Consider the following 16,908-nt stretch of genomic DNA (forward strand, 5'->3'; position numbering starts at 1 on the left):
CGTGATGAATTTCGCCAGCTTAAAGGGTCACGAAACACCAAAACACATTTTTTGAGCTGTTGACAGTCGTATATGTGTCCCACACTGCTAAAAACACTATTAGGACACCTATATTTCACTAAAAAGTGTAAATTGGTTGTTTTTGCGTTATTTCAAGCAAATTCGTACTTCTTGTTTGAAACGAATTTTTGAAGCTGCGTCACGGTCATGACATAATAGCATGTATTCCAGCGTGCAGACTGGGCGTCTGTGCCAGAGTGAGTCTTATTACGTCTTACAGTGTGATGCATTAATGCATGAGTAAGGCTTGGTTCAAACCAATCAGCGCGCTTTATTGTGCAACTTCATTAATATTCATTACTGTCACAGTGTAGACGGCAAAGACGCCACGTTGTGTTGGCAAAACAAGCGTGAAGTGTTGCTTTTATAGTTTTCTGCAGTTTCCTTTCATTTTCTCTCTGTGAGAGCACAGACTCACGCGTGGATTAACAGTGTACGCGATGCGCGACAACAATAACTTACGTGTCTAAGGAGGATTATTGTTTACCTGAGAGCTGTTCTCATCTGCAAACGCTGAGATCCAGATTGTAGTCTCCTCTAAATAAAGACGCGGCTCTAGTTGCTGGTGATTGTCCTGTCTCTACAGATTTGGTAAGTGAGCGACCAGTGCTCTTTGTTTATTCAGTTCGTATTTTATTCGTATCAAACAAACTATTGCACCGAGTGCAATAGTTAGCACTAACAGTTACAACCAAACTATAACCTCGTGTTGGATTTTGTGACCGGAATAACACACGCAGCATTCGGGAAATGCTGAGTTTTTTTTTCTCTCATTCGCCGTGCGGTATCAAACATTGCATGAAAAATACACGCTTAGAGCAGCGCCTCGAATCAAATATCACGTTTGTCGGGAGGGACATTATTGAATTCCCTGAATGAAAGAGCCAAACTGTAGTTAAAGTCCACCATTTAATAATTTGGCAAATAATTCGACTACAGATGTCCATGTAAACACAGTCACATTGTCCGCTGTGGGTGTGTGTTTTGACTCTGAAATTCAGCGCGCCCAAATAGACACTCCCATACCAAGCCGCTTTTCTTCCTCTGACACTCCCCCCTATACAGAGCTGGACACGCCCACTTTTCTGACTTTTTCCAAAGTAGAGGTGTGAAAACACCCTGCTGAAACGAGGGGGTTTCATGGCCCTTTAAAGTCTAATGTGACAGCGACTTAAGCTTACACCGAACAACTAGTTCTGACAAAACCAAGCTGTGTTATGCCTCATGTGTGGTTCCATTTAGACCAGGGATTGTCCTGAAGTGCCGGTGTTCTGAAAAATTTTCCTTTGGGGTCAATATGCTGATGCGAATGACATCAGCACTTATTATGACATATTGGGTAATGTTTTTGCCATTATCAGGGTGTGAGTTTTCCTAAGGTAAACAATCAGAACTATTTTACTTGTGTTACACTGCAAACACATTTACAAGCACGTGACCCTGATCCTAGTACTAAACCCAACTATTTTTTTAATAAAAAACTCAGAATGTGCAAGGTAATTACAACTGAAGTCACAGTTTATTGAAGATGTAAGAATAGTCCAAGTCTACTGAGACAGTGTGAGTTATTTCTAAAAGGAATTAACTGGATGTTTTTTTGTGATTATTTGAAATATTGTTGCCAGAAAAAGTCTTACATCAGCTTCGGTTGCTGAATGCTGTTGGCTTCCTTAGTGTCTCATGACCAATCGGGTCAAAGCTAATGTGCAGAAGTTTCAACTATTTGTTTGAATTGCCTATTCTGTAGTAGTTTTTGCAATAAATACATGTGAAAACTTTTATTTGCCTGTTGCCTATTGATGTTGTTCAGAAGTGGGCAGGTTTAGGGTTAGGTGTGAGTTAGGTGCTCCAAAATATTTCTAAAAAAGCACAAACACTTCAATGTGATGCATAATACATAAGAGAATGTGTTGCATAAAACATCAATAAATCTCTAAAATTAATCTCTAGTATCTAAAATCAAAAAACATAGTCAGCCTCAATACCAACATTTATTTATAAGACTTATATTAAAAGACTGTTATAAACATTCATTTTGTTGGATTTTTAAATTGTTTATTCTAGTCTGGCTAGGCTTCATTTGTCTCTTTTTTTGACCCAGTCTCCATTGGGTTTTTAGAAGAACATTTTGAGTTGAAGTTATTGCCTCAGTTTAACAACTGAGAAGTCCATTAATTCTCCTGGGCATTTTAGACTTCTTGTTTCTTCTTGTTATTTCAGTTATTTGTTACAGTGGCAGAAAATAGGCATTCAAAGTAATTCTTGTTAATTCACTGTAATGTTAAATATAACATGCCAACTAGTGATTGAAGTAACTATCACCTTTAGTAAAGTGAAAATAGACTAAAGTCGTGTCAATGATCAAGAGCAAAGTTCTGGGCCACAAAATAATTAATGAAAACTAGAATCACAGGGTAAGATTTTTTTTTTTGTTTTGTTTTAGTTTTCAGGAAAGCATCTAAACATTCAAATCAAGAACCACTTTTTCATTATTTTGCAGAATATTTCTGTTTGAAGAATAAGTCTATTTGATTAACCTTTACGTTCCAAGCCGAGCCAGTCCAGTCAGCACAGAAATGATTTAATATTCCATTGTGGTGCTGAAAAAAAAAAAATAAATCTTTGGAATGTAATACAAATGTGTCAGTTGTTGCCTTGGTAACGTTAGTGTAACATAAACAGTTATGTAGACAATAATAGAATATTTATGTTTTTGGGACTTTTATCTAATATTTACTTTGCTGATAAACAAAACAAACTAAAACTACTAGTACTATTATTATTATTATTATTATTATTATTATTATTATTTATTATTAATATTGCTGTGGTTATTATTGTTATTATTATTATTATTATTATTATTATTATTATTATTATTAGTGGTATTATTGTCATGGTTGTTGTTGTTGTTGTTGTTGTTGTTGTTGTTGTTGTTGTTTTGTTGTTGTTGTTGTCGTCATTAATATTATTGTTGTTGTCGTCGTGGTTGTTGTTATTATGGTTATTATTATTATCTTATTATTATGGTTATTATTATTTTCTTGTCGGCTTAGTCCCTTTATTAATCCGGGGTCGCCACAGAATCAACCGCCAACTTATCCAGCAAGTTTTTACGCAGCGGATGCCCTTCCAGCCGCAACCCATCTCTGGGAAACATCCACACACACATTCACACACACACTCATACACTATGGACAATTTAGCCTACCCAATTCACCTGTACTACATGTCTTTGGACTGTGGGGGAAACCGGAGCACCCGGAGAAAACCCACGCGAAGGCAGGGAGAACATGCAAACTCCACACAGAAACGCCAACAAAGCCAAGGTTCGAACCAGCGACCTTCTTGCTACTGCGCCACTGTCTCGCCCCTGTTGTTTATTTTTATTAATATAAATAAATATTGATAGAGAGATATAATTTGATATAGATTTGTATATGATTACCGCATATACATTTACAATTATAATGCTTAATTGTGTTTCTTCAGCTGCCTTAGGTAAGCATAAGAAATTAAGGAAACAAGACTATTCCACACTTGTGTGTTGTCATAACTTATAACCTCTAAACTTGTGTGATGTGTTGTAAAATAAAATAAAATAAAATAAAATAAAATAAAATAAAATAAAATAAAATAAAATAAAATAAATATAAAAAGAATAATAAATTGCACTTTGTTGTTGTTGTTGTTGTTGTTTATCTATTTTTTTAAATTAATCTAATTTTCATATGATTACAGCGTATATATTTACAACATTACTGTTTTACTGTTTTCTTCCATCTAATATTAGTGCCTTGGTAAATGTAAGTATATTATTTAATACATATTCCAAACTTTTTTGTTATAAATAAGATAAAATAAAATAAAATGAAATAAATTAAATAAATAAATAAATAAATAAATAAATAAATAAATAAATAAATAAATAAGCAAGCATTTATGGCATCATAAATAGAGTGAAATGTGCATGTGTTAAACCACGTTTTGCTCGTTTACCAATGTGACATTCAGTCTTTTCTTCCCCCTTCTCCTGGCCTATAATCTGCTGTTGTGATGACAGGTCAGACCTGCCTGTGTCTCTGCGTTCACTCCCGCTCTGCACGCTCCTTGATAAAAGGCTGTTTGAACTACAAAGCGAAAGGTTGAGACCACGTTCATGTGTATGCATGGATAGCTTTGCAGGGCACCCTTACTGTCATCTGTTGAAGGCAGTTGTTAGGGAAAAAAAGGCTGTGATCTTTTAGACACACAACTTGCAATGCAGGCAACCAGCAATTTGTGATGTCAGCGGTGGGCAGAGTGTCGTCCCATGATCCTCCACTCTGAGTCACACAGAAAAAACAATGTGTGGTCTGAGAGATGCACATCTAGAGAAAACAATGGCACATCCTTCATCGTTTTAAAATAAATGACAACACCTTTCAGATGACTGAAAACAGATCAAAAGAGAAGACCTTTTGATTCAGTCTCCCCAAGTTCTTGTCTTTTGGGACCAGTCCAAGTCAGCATATCGTGTAGCCAGGCTTGTGGCATAAAGTCAACATTGTTTGTTATTCTTGTCAGGAACAGCTGTAACGTCTGGATAAAGCTGTTAGCATTGCATTTCAATGGCAGCTGTTTGACTGACATATTTCCCATGAAATGCTAGTGGGTGCTTGGGGGTCTGTGCAAAAGTGCAGATATAAGAAGTGTAAACTCTTTGAAAAAATTTTATATAATCAATTAAGCACTAACATAAAATCACAACAAATAATTATTACAGTGAGAGAAATGTATTTATTTATTTTATAAATCCCATTAATTAATTAAATATTTATTTATTTATTTATTTATTTTTATTTTTTTTTGTTGTATATTTATTTATTTATTTATTTATTTATTTATTTTAAATTTATTTGCTGTATATTTATTTATTTATTTATTTGTAATTTTATTTTATTTATTTATTTATATATTTAAAATTTATTATTTAATCATTTATTCGTGTTGAATTTATTTTTTTAAATGTGTTTATTTATTTATATTTATTTATTTATTTATTTATTTATTTATTTATTAATTAATTAATTAATTAATTTATTTATTTATTTATTTTAAAGGTATTTATTGAATATTTATTTATTTATTTATTTAAAATGTTAGTAACTTATTTTAAATTAATTAAATAATCTTTAATTTATTTATTTTGAAATGTATTTATTTATTTGTTTTTTCATTTTGAATGTGTTTATTTATTTGAATTGCATTTTTATTTATTTATTTATTTTAAATGTATTTATTTTTATTTATTTACTTGTTTATATAAAATGTAGGTATTTATTTATTTATTTGAACAGCACAAATAGAGTAATCATACAAAAATGTTATGCTTTTAGTCTTTATTTTTACATCATGTTTTGAGGTGCAGCAAAGGTTTTGACACCTTTTGACACTTTGAACACACACACACGCACACACACACACACAGACATAATGATACAAAACGTTTCTAGTTTAAAAATTTTGTAGTCAAAATAAAATCATATGGTCCATGTATACATTGCATTTTAAAAAAAACAATGTTTACACATCCATGATAATGACAGAAAACGGCACATTAAAAATATCAGGCCAGTTTTTGGTGTTGTCACCTGGTTATTAAATCATTCCTGATGTGCCAGCGCTCCCATATTTTTATACAGTCCATGTTTTATTTATATTTTGCAATGTGTGTAAAAGGTGTCTTTATATTTGGTTGTAAAGTGAAGTAAATTCACACTTTGCTGATGAATCATTAGGAAACACTTGAGAAACAATTCCACCACGTACTCCGCCATTGTTGTGTATGTTTGCAGTTGCCTTCAATCTACACCTCCCCTAAACACCTACTAGTCACCCGCATGACCTCGTCGTTTTAAAGACTCTCATTCTCTTGTGTTTACACAGACATGACAATTGGGCCATTTTTAAAATCGATCCCCTTTGAAGCCCATTTTAAGGTTTATGTATTGATTTCACTTTTTATCACACGTCCACTTCTCGCTTAAAATCTACCAGAGGGCATAATATACACTTCAGCCAACTGGGCCAGCTTGCTGTCGACTGACTAACCGACTGACCCACCCACCCCTTTCCCAAACCCAAACAACAGTGTTCTTAAAAGCAATCTAGAAAAAGAAAAGCTTTCGCGTCTGCTTGATTTTACTATTTTTTTAGCCTGTTGTTATTTAATTATTTTTCACTTTTGTTTACCTGGTTTCAGGAATCGTTCTTCGTTGGACACAAATCCCATCGTTGCAGTCAAAATCGCTCAGTATTCCAAATTCACCAACGAACAAGTCGTCTATCCGAGGTAAGTGGTAAATGCAAAGGAACAGAAGCCATTGTCGGCATTATAACGCCATTAGCGTTCATTTTAAAGACAAAATGCAGCCAGACATATCTCTGGCTACATAGTTTGCATTCTCCAGAAATATAGACAGCGGTACATATCCACAATAAGCCTGGGTTGATAGACTTACAATCCAATGACTTGCCTAATTACCCTAGCTTCCCTAATTAACCTAGTTAAGCCTTTAAAGTCACTTTAAGCTGAATACCATCTTGAAGAATATCTAGTAAAATATGATGTACTTTCATCATGACAAAGATAAAAATCAGTTATTAAAATTAGTTGTTAAAACTATTATGTTTAGAAATGTGTTCTTCTTTCCGTTAAACATATATTAAGGGAAAAAATATACAAATATACAATATAATATACAACAGTATACAAAATACAAGACTTCAACTGTACATCCAGCCATAATATACCACACAAACTACCAATTCTGACTGCACAAAGTCAAATCCGAATAAATAAACCACCAAATCATCAATACATAAAACTCAACAAGTCAAAAAGTGTGTGTTATGATTATGTAAAAGGGAATCATTATGTGGTAGACCGAGCGTCAAATAAACCTCTGCCAAGGTAGTAACACCTCCTATATTAAACTACTGTGCTGTTTTAGCATTCATGTGCATCAGTCAAGCATTTGACAAGCATTTCACGGGTCACGGATGTTCGATGTGTGTATATAATTACAGCGGTTGGCCAGATGGTAAAACAGTTAATGGTGCTTCAGCAAATCATGCACCTCAACAATAACACTTATGTGTACTAAAGAGATAGTATGGCGGTAATCGAATGTCAGTGTGAACAGATATTATACATTATACTTTATGTCAGTTTGGAAAGCTGCAACATTTCCATATAAGCAGAAAATGATGTTTGTTTTTTAAATTTAAGCGTGAAACAACAAATGTGACATGCAGTTATGTTATTGTTTTTACTTTGAAAAGTTCTTTCTAATAGGATGTTCAAATCACTTCAACAGTAGCATATTTCTGTCTACAAATGAAACTAGATTTTTGACAATTAGGCAAATTTTGACTAGATTTTATAGGCAAATAAAAAAAAAGATTTTTATAGGCATTTCGCGGGCAAAGTAAGTATATATATATATATATATATATATATATATATATATATATATATATATATATATATATATATATATATATATATATATATATATATATATTAGGGATGTAACGGTATCAGAATTTCACGGTACGGTAATACCTCGGTATGAATGTCACGGTACGGTATTTATTGAATCATTTACAGGAAAAAACAAAACTTATGAAAATACTCCAAAAAAGTGCCAAAAGTGTCAATGACATACAAATTAGTCATCTATCTGTAAGCTTTGAAACAGGAACTTCAATTTTAATAACAAAAAAATATTAAACCATGTAAAAAAATTAAGTTTCAATTTAGTATTGTTGAAAACTCATTACATTCAACATTTAATCACTCACTCACTTAGATAGAGATGGCTTTAAAGGAAAATTATCATATAAATATAATCTGGTAAAAGCTGGTATCTCTGGGTATTTACAATGTCCCCTGCAACAGAAAAAAACCCTCTCATTTGGGACTGAGGTTTCTGGGACAAGAGAGATATGACTTGGCCCAGGTTGACAGCAGTGGGTAACGTTGTGCATTGTCTTTCCCCCACTTGAGAGGACAAACCATGAGTGAGATAGAGATCTCATGTCTGCATAAATCTGAACAGTGTGCTGTGTTTCTGCAGTCCCCATGACTGATTATTAGTCGTATTCCCCAACTTGCAGGCACGTGCACACACAGTGCTCAACCTGTGCAGTGCACATGCCTTTTTAGTCTTGGATAGAAAGTTCTCTTCCAAAATTATCAAAAGTGCCCCCGCGACGCGACATACCCTCCGTCCCGCTTTACAGTACGCGCGCGACAACACAGCTGATAAGAACTCGCGCGACAACACCGCTATTCAGTACGCGCGCAACAACACAGCTGATAAGGACTCGCGCGACAACACCACTATTCAGTACGCGCGCGGCGACAACACCCGCTTTAGGGTTTTCCAGCTCTTTTTGATCCCCGCTTCTAGCAGCACACTCCATTTTCGCATTACTGGATCTGTAGCGACAACAGACCGCAAGGGATTATGGCCAAGCCTGGGCTGATGGGAATTGTAGTTTCCGGTACCTCCCGTTCGCTTCATTTGCCTGAGCAAATTTTCTCAGAAGACCTATAGTTTTACCGAGTCATGCGACTACGGTAATATCGAAAAAATAATAATATTGTGGTATGACGGTATTTACAATACCGTTACATCCCTAATATATATATATATATATATATATATATATATATATATATATATATATATATTTAAACACCAGTCAGCCACATGTTGTTGGTTGAGTAGTATTTTTTGTTTTTTTGTTTGTTAGTTTTTTTATTCTCTGAAATTGGACAAGGTTGAACCAAAAGACTTTGTCACAGGAAAGAATTTTAGGTCTTAACTCGGTTTTGATGAAATGTCTTAATATCATTTTTTCTTCAAAAAGTAGACTTGAGATTCTATATCTGTGCAGTTATTCATTGATATAAAGTCATAATTTATTTGTTTGTTTGTGTGTTTGTTTATTTTTATATAGTAAACAATAAATTGTAAACTAAAGAACATTAAATACTTAATAATAATAATAATAATAATAATAATAATAATTTTTACATGTATTTATTTATTTATTTATTTAATTGTTGCTTTATTGTTGGACAATACATTTATCCAACTAATTTAAACTAAACTAATTAACAATAAATACTACTACCACTACTAGTACTACTAAAAAATAATAATAATAAAAAATAAATATTAATAATAATAATAGTGATATTAATATTTTACTTTTATTTATTTATTTAATTGTTGCTTTATTATTGGACAATAAATTAATTAAACATATTATTTATAAGAAGAAGAAGAAGAAACTTTTTTACATGTATTTAAACAAAAATAAACAAACCAATAATAAATAGTTTATTTTTTTAAAGAAAGAAAGAAAGAAAGAGAAAGAAAGAAAGAAAGAAAGAAAGAAAGAAAGAAAGAAAGTTATTAGAAAGTTAAGTGTTTTATTAATGAACATTAAATCCTAAACTAAATAAAAATAAACACTTAATTTTCACATAATTAAAAAAAAACTACATAAAAATGTTTTGGTGAATGTTTTGCCTTTTTGAAGTGTAAACCATAAAAACTTATGTTTTTCTGCCCCTACATCGATTCATGGAAATGACTGTTTACAGGCAGTGTATGAAGGCATATTCTGAAGAGACAGCGGAAATGAGTTATTTGATAGAAGCCTGTTGTTAGGAATTCTGTCAGAAATCAATTAGCTCTTGGTATCAGCCTCTATGAATGGCGATATGTGCTGGAAATCACTGTCTAATTCCCAGAGGTGCTCTGTCAGTTGATGGCCTATCAATTCTGCATCCACTCTTGTCCTCCAGTAAATGAGCTGTAAAGATGAGTCAAACACTGCAGAAAAAAAACTCATTTAGCAAAACATCTGCTTGTCAGGTAAGAAATCATTTGACAGACAGTAAGTGGAACTCATCAATTAAAAGAATGAGTAGACATGAGCGGACACAATCCCCAGCATGTTGATTATTGATTAGTCCATGTGTGCATGAATGTGTCTGTTTAGCAACACTGGAAAATGCACAAAATAAATAAATAAATATATATTATGTATTATATAGTTTTTGAATCTGATTGGCTGATAGCTGTGCGATATTTTGCAATAACAGTACATCTTCCTCTCAATTGTGTATTACTCGCCCACAGACAGTGATAGCAGATCAATAAACTCACTACAGTTTGACAAATATTGCAGCTTTTAGGCAACGTAATGTACTTTAGAGTTGTTTAGATTGCAACTATGCTAATTGTTTATAAGGATAATGCCTATTTTAAAATATCTGAGATTCAGCATGCCTGTGGCCATACTTAGCAGAGCAAAGATGGTTGACGTTCCGCCACAAGATGGCGACAGAGACCGCATAATATGTCTTTATGGGAAAAAAAATCAGGGTAAATTTCAAACTACAGCTGATCAAAACAGTATAAAACACGTAAATAACATACTAAGTCGATCTCTCTTTTTGTATGCTGTAGTGCTGTATTTATACCATAGTAATCTGGTAGTGGTTGCTTTGGCTTTTTCATGGTTAATTATTGTGATCTCTCGATTGCACAGAGAAATACATGGTAATATCTGTAGACTGATGGCATTTCACCAATATGATGCCGTTCATAATAATCAATTGTGCGCCAAATCTCCTGTTTTGTTATCACTTTAGACATTATGCTAGAGAATCATTCAGTCGAGTCCTATGTGAATGATGGAAGAAAGTAGTTCCTCGGATAAAAGGACTTTTAAAACTCTCTGTGTTTGATTTTCTTTTTTTATATACACAATTATGTCTTCGAGCTGTTGTATAAACACAATATTGCACTTGTAGCAGTGCAATATGGCTGTATATCGTCACTTGTGAGACACCAGGGCACTCAGCCTGCGGCCTTGTGCCAAACCACGTCTCACACTAGTGCCGATAAACAGCCATATCGCACTGCTACTCGTGTGTTATTGCTCATATATATCAGGAATGTGCGGTCAGGGGAGGCAGGTGAGGCACTCATCATCCTCAGCTGCTATCATAAAATGGATACTAATATTAAAATAAATATTTGTCTACGGATATGTGCTACAAATGCAATTTCTGTATGATTCAATTATTTTTATAATTAAAATCACAGTATTTTGCGTATTTTGCATTATTGATTTAGGCACCACAAATTGCAATACATATATTATGCTTTATATCCCATTTCTCCTATGAGGTTCAAAGTTAGTTAGTTAGTTAGTTGGTTGGTTGGTTGGTTGGTTGGTTGGTTGGTTGGTTAGTTAGTTAGTTGGGTTGGTGGATTATCTGTATATTATTGTTGTTAAGCAAAAAATGTAAACGCATAATAGGCTGAAATAACGTTTGATTGAAAATAACCAATATTATAAATTTTAAAAATTGACAAATTACCATTTGTGTGTAAACTCTGGTAGTTTTATATTTATTTATTTATTTATTTATTTATTTATTTATTTATTTATTTATTTATTTATTTATTTATTTATTTATTTATTTATTTATTTATTTATTTATACTTTGTTTGTTTGTTTATTGTTTGCTTGTTTTGTTCTATTTTGTTTTATTTTGTTTATTTGTTTTTGTTTGTTTGTATTTAAATATAATTTTTCTTAAAAATAAACATACTGTCGATTATAATAATAAACAGGGCACATTTCATGAATAAAATAAGCAAAGAAACTGCACTAGACTGTTGATTGACTTTATGCTTATTATTATTATTATTATTATTATTATTGTTGTTGTTATTATCTTTGAATCATTTTTCATTAAATATTCATTCAATATGCAATCATTCTTATTACAGTTAAAGTCAAAATAATTAAACACTCCTTGAGTTTTTTTTATATATACTTCCCAAATGATGTTTAACAGAAGAAGGAAATTTTCACAGTATGTCTGACAATGTTTTTTTTCTTCTAGAGAAAGTCTTATTAGTTTTATTTAGACTAGAATAAATGTATTTAGACCATTTAAAGGTTAAAATTATTAGCCCCTTAATGTGTTTAAAAAAAAAAAACTTGAATCACAGGGGGGGAATAATTTAGGGGGACTAATAATGCTGACTTCAACTATATGTGTACTATTTAATAATAATAATGATGATAATAATAATAATAATAATAATAATAATAATAATAATAACAATAACACACACACAAATGTATATAATTAAATATCAATAAAATTAAGTTATTTAATCAAATGCAACGTTTTAAAATGTTTGATTTGCATTAATAATTGTTGTTTGTATTACTTAAAATATACTGCCTGCATATCTGTGGATAATACAAACAATAGTAAAATCACTATTAACCTACATTCATTAGTATACAACATGCCATCAAGGTAAAATATACACACAGCCAATGACTCTTTGACCACTACAACAATTCAATGTCTGAATTGACAACATTAAAACCAATTAAATGCTGGCTGGTTCAAGCCATTGTAGTTGTTGCCATTTGTTTTTAATGGGGGAAGCTTGACCACCGCTGTCATTGACTATTAAAGTGTCGTGTTGAGTGGGACGAACAATAAGAGCAGCCGTTTCAAAATGTTGCCATCCACAGAGGTTAAAAGGAACACAAACGCCATGTGAATATCTGTCAGCTCTTTAATGAATAATTCCAATTCATACTGTCCGTAATTATTCTCTTATGTTGTTTTAAATGGGAATATTAGACAGTCACAAGCCATTGAGAGTAAAGCCATTCAGAGTTACAAAACAATATACAGTGAGGAAAATAAGTATATTTTTTCTCTCTCTTTCATTGGAATTAATAATTCTGAAATAACTGTTCACATGGAATTTAACCAGATTTTGGTAAAAAAAATAAATAAATAAAAAATCAAAACAAAAACAAAACAAAATCTAAAAAATGTGTAATAACAATAGAATGACACAAGGAGAAAGTACTGAACTACTGAAATGCATTTGATACTTTATATAAAACTTTTTTTTTTTTTTTTTTTTTTTTTGGTGGAGAATGAAGTTTCATGTATTACCCAGTTGTGATTTTTACAGACTTCAGTGTAAAAATCTTGGTGATTTTGTGGGTCTCGTCTATCAAATCTGAGCTTTAATTTGTATTCTCTATTGGATTCAAGTCAGGTGATTGGATGGGCCATTCCACAGCTTGATTTTCTTTCTCTGAAAGCATTTGAGAGCTTTCTTGGCTGTTGTTTAGATCATTGTCTTGCTGAAATGTCCACTCTGGTTTCCTTTTCATCATCCTGCTAATGTAGATGTTGGACAGAGGCAGCTACAATTAATTTGCAGTGATGATTGGCAGAGAGTTCCTGAAAAACTACTGAAAGATTTCAGCTGCTGTCTGGGTGTTTACTGGCTTTCTACACCTCCCTTTCTTCATGTGTTCAATACTTTTCCCTGCATCATTTTATTATGCATAACTTCATTTGTAATAATTAATAAATTAGCTTTGTTTTCTTAGAATATATTAATTTATTTGGTTGTTACCAAAAGGTTAGGTGAAAATTTCCAACTCGGATGTAACAGCACCTTTAGAACTAATAAAGAAAAATGATGACTTAATTTCCCCACTGAAATTGTTCCTGATGTCAGAAACAAAAGCAGAGAAAACTGAGTGTTTGATGATGGTAAAGGCTTTATTTTCTCATTTTAATGAAGTCTGCGGCGCTAACACAATTGGAGAATAACGTGATTACTCTTCGTTTTCTGCCATATCAATCTTTTATTCAAAATATTACTGTTGCTTCAGTGATGCATGACAGAATGGTAGAGTCAAATTTAGGGGTAAAACAGTTATTATTTAATACAGCGTGACTTTGAATTTCCAAAGACACTTGATTGTCTTTTGAAATTAATCCACTGGCATATTAATCCTCTGCTTGGCAAAAAAGCTCAATCAAGGAGCAACAAACTCTGGCAAGCAAGGGGAGTCTCTGTACTTCTGGAGGGATTTGGAGACACGATTAAAAAGTGTAGGAGAAATACAGCAGTATTTTTTGTAAAAATATGTTTGTAAAATATTTTTTTGTTAATTGGAACAATATTAGTTAAATAGGTAAACATATAATGCATAAAAAATAAATAAACTTATTAGCAAATAACAACAACAACAACAACAATATTAATAATAATAATACCTATTATTATTATTATTATTATTATTATTATTATTATTATTATTATTATTATTATCCTAATTAGTATTAATACTAAGGATGATAATAAAGATAATGATAATAATAATAATAATAATAATAATAATAATAACAATGTTATTATTATTATTATTATTATCATCATCATCATCATCATCATCATCATCCTTATTAGTGTTAATAATACTAATACTAATAATAATAATAATAATAATAATAATAATAATAATAATAATAATAATAATAACAATAATAATAATAATAAATTGTCCATAATGTATGAGTGTGAGTGAGTGTGTATGGATGGCTTTTTGTTGTGGCTGGAAGGGCATCCGCTCCGTAAAACATGTCCTGGATAAGTTGGTGATTCATTCCGCTGTGGCGACCCTGGTTTAATAAAGGGACTAAGCCGACAAGAAAATGAATGAATGAATAAAAAAAAAAATTAAAACTTATAATAATAATATAAAAATAATATTAGTATATTAAAAAATAATATTGTTATAAATTACAACATAAATATAAAAACAAATCTGCTTTATAAAATAAAATACATAAAATTATAATTTATTATAATAATTTTATTTTCAAATACATTTTTTTTTCTCTGAACGTTGTATTTATCCAAAATAAACAATTGAATAAATCTTGTTTTGCACCATTTTCAAACAAATTATTAAAAAAACACAACAGTTTTCAACATTGACAATATATTAATAACATCTTGAGCATAGCATTCAGTTATATCCGAAGAGATCATGTGATTAAATTCATGTTTATTTAGTGCCTCTACAATATGAATGTGTCAGTCCAGACAATGAAGACTGCAGTAATTGCTTTAAATCGAGTAATGGTACAAATGAGTACAAATGTGCTTTGCCATCAGCTATATGACAAAATGTTGCAATATTTTCCATCAATACAGAACCCTAAACCTAACCTCACATATGTGTCTTATTAAGGTACAACCTTTACAGACACGCCAATAATCCAGTCTTTCTGTATAACATTATTTCATTATTGTACATCTATCTGTCTGCATTTCAATTGGTTGTTGCCGCATTGCACCACTTCCCATTTGTATAAAATTAAACTTAAATTAAACTGCACAACTTTGTCACAGTTTCAACATTCTAATGAAATTGGTTTACTTTTTTGCATATTTGTTATTTCTGGAAATTACAGCTATTGTGAATATAAGCTGGGGTGATGTTTGGGTTAGAGTATGTGTAGTATATTTGCATATGACCAGTAACACTGTTCGCTACTCATTCAGTAAACGCACTAACAACTGCATATATATTTAAAAACATGTTTTTGTACCTTGAAATATGAATGACAAATGAGAATGAGCCGTAAATACAGACTGTTGTCCTTCACAGCTTTGAATTGCAAAGAGACCAGGGAGGTTTTGCATTAACTTATAAATTGTGTGTATGTGTGGGGGTGTGAATGTGTGTCTTGTATTTCTCACATTGTGTGGAACACAGGCATATCAATACAAGTAAATTTGGACTTTGTGGGGACATTTGTACTCATAAAGATGGATGTACAAGTGTGTGTGCCCCCAAATACAGCAACACCAGTAAATCTTAACCTTGTGGACATTTTTCGGTCTGAAAACCTTGAAATTTCAATCTAAACTAATAAGTTGTCAAATATATGTTAACATTTCATTCAAAACCATACCTAACGACTCTAGTGAATATGATAGTTCATTTGTTTTCATTTTTGTGTGCGTGTGTTTCCCTGTATTACCCTATAGGTTCCAATTAAGATGTGCGGTATTGGTATCATACCTGTCAACCCTCTTGTTTTTCCTGGGATTTTCCCGTATTTTACAGTTCTATCCCGATATCATCCCGTAAAGGTATTTCCCCGTATTTCTCCCGTATTTTCAGTGTTTCTCTGAAGGGTTGCAAGAAACATTAAAGAGCCGAGCCTCCCAATTAGCAACCCATACCGCCAAACCACCAGGGGCCGCCACTTGCTATGAAATGTGAGTCTGTTTTGTGCATTTGCTTTGTTTAGGCACGAAAACACTTTGAAATAAATAGAAAACGGCGCGATTCTCCTTCCTTTTCATTACAGGTACTGTCTCTCCTCCTATGCAATCCTCAAAACAGTCATATAATCGACGTTCCATACGTAGTTCTGGCTACATAATTAGCAATCTCCAAAAAAGTGTATATGGCAACATTTTCAGAATGAGCCTTTGTGGGAAATTTCAAACAAAACTTATAAGATGTCGAACAAATATTAACATTTTACTCAAATCCACAACAAACAAATCCAATAAATCTGATCATTCATTTGTTTTTCCTCTTGTTGTGTGTGTGTGTGTGTGTCCCATGTTTCCTCATAAGTAATTTTAATGTGAGTGAAAAAAAGTAATGTCTGTATAATAAACAGCTAGGAGAAGTCTCTGAACTCTTAAAACCATGTTTATAGCCTTTTTCGATTGCAATGGCAAATTGGTGGACATAAATAGTGTAATTGGAGCTGCTATTACTCTGATGCGAGACGGTAATGAATACAGAGAAGTGCCACTAATAGCGTGATGTACGGCTCATTGTACACATTTTCAGCAGTTGTGTGCAATTGATTTAATTACTGAAGAAACCATTGGATCGATG

The 16,908-nt window shown here is 32.1% G+C and overlaps 1 protein-coding gene across 13 annotated transcripts in view; it reads left to right on the forward strand.

The window, feature by feature from the left end:
- The window catches only part of nectin1b (nectin cell adhesion molecule 1b), a 527,810-nt gene that overhangs the window by 53,062 nt on the left and 457,840 nt on the right, over nucleotides 1–16,908 (forward strand). For 11 of the 13 annotated variants that reach the window (XR_015514331.1, XM_087292089.1, XM_087292096.1 and 8 more), the window contains 1 exon segment: nucleotides 6,305–6,394. The exons of the other annotated variants lie outside the window; for them this stretch is intronic. Coding sequence is in view for 5 of the 11 variants with exons in the window: in XM_087292089.1 (XP_087148215.1) it covers nucleotides 6,305–6,394 (90 nt within the window). In the remaining 6 variants the exon portion in view is untranslated. 13 annotated transcript variants of the gene reach the window in all.

The sequence above is a fragment of the Danio rerio genome, chromosome 18 (genome assembly GCF_052040795.2).
Source record: "Danio rerio strain M-AB ecotype USA chromosome 18, GRCz13ab, whole genome shotgun sequence".
NCBI lineage: Eukaryota > Metazoa > Chordata > Actinopteri > Cypriniformes > Danionidae > Danio > Danio rerio.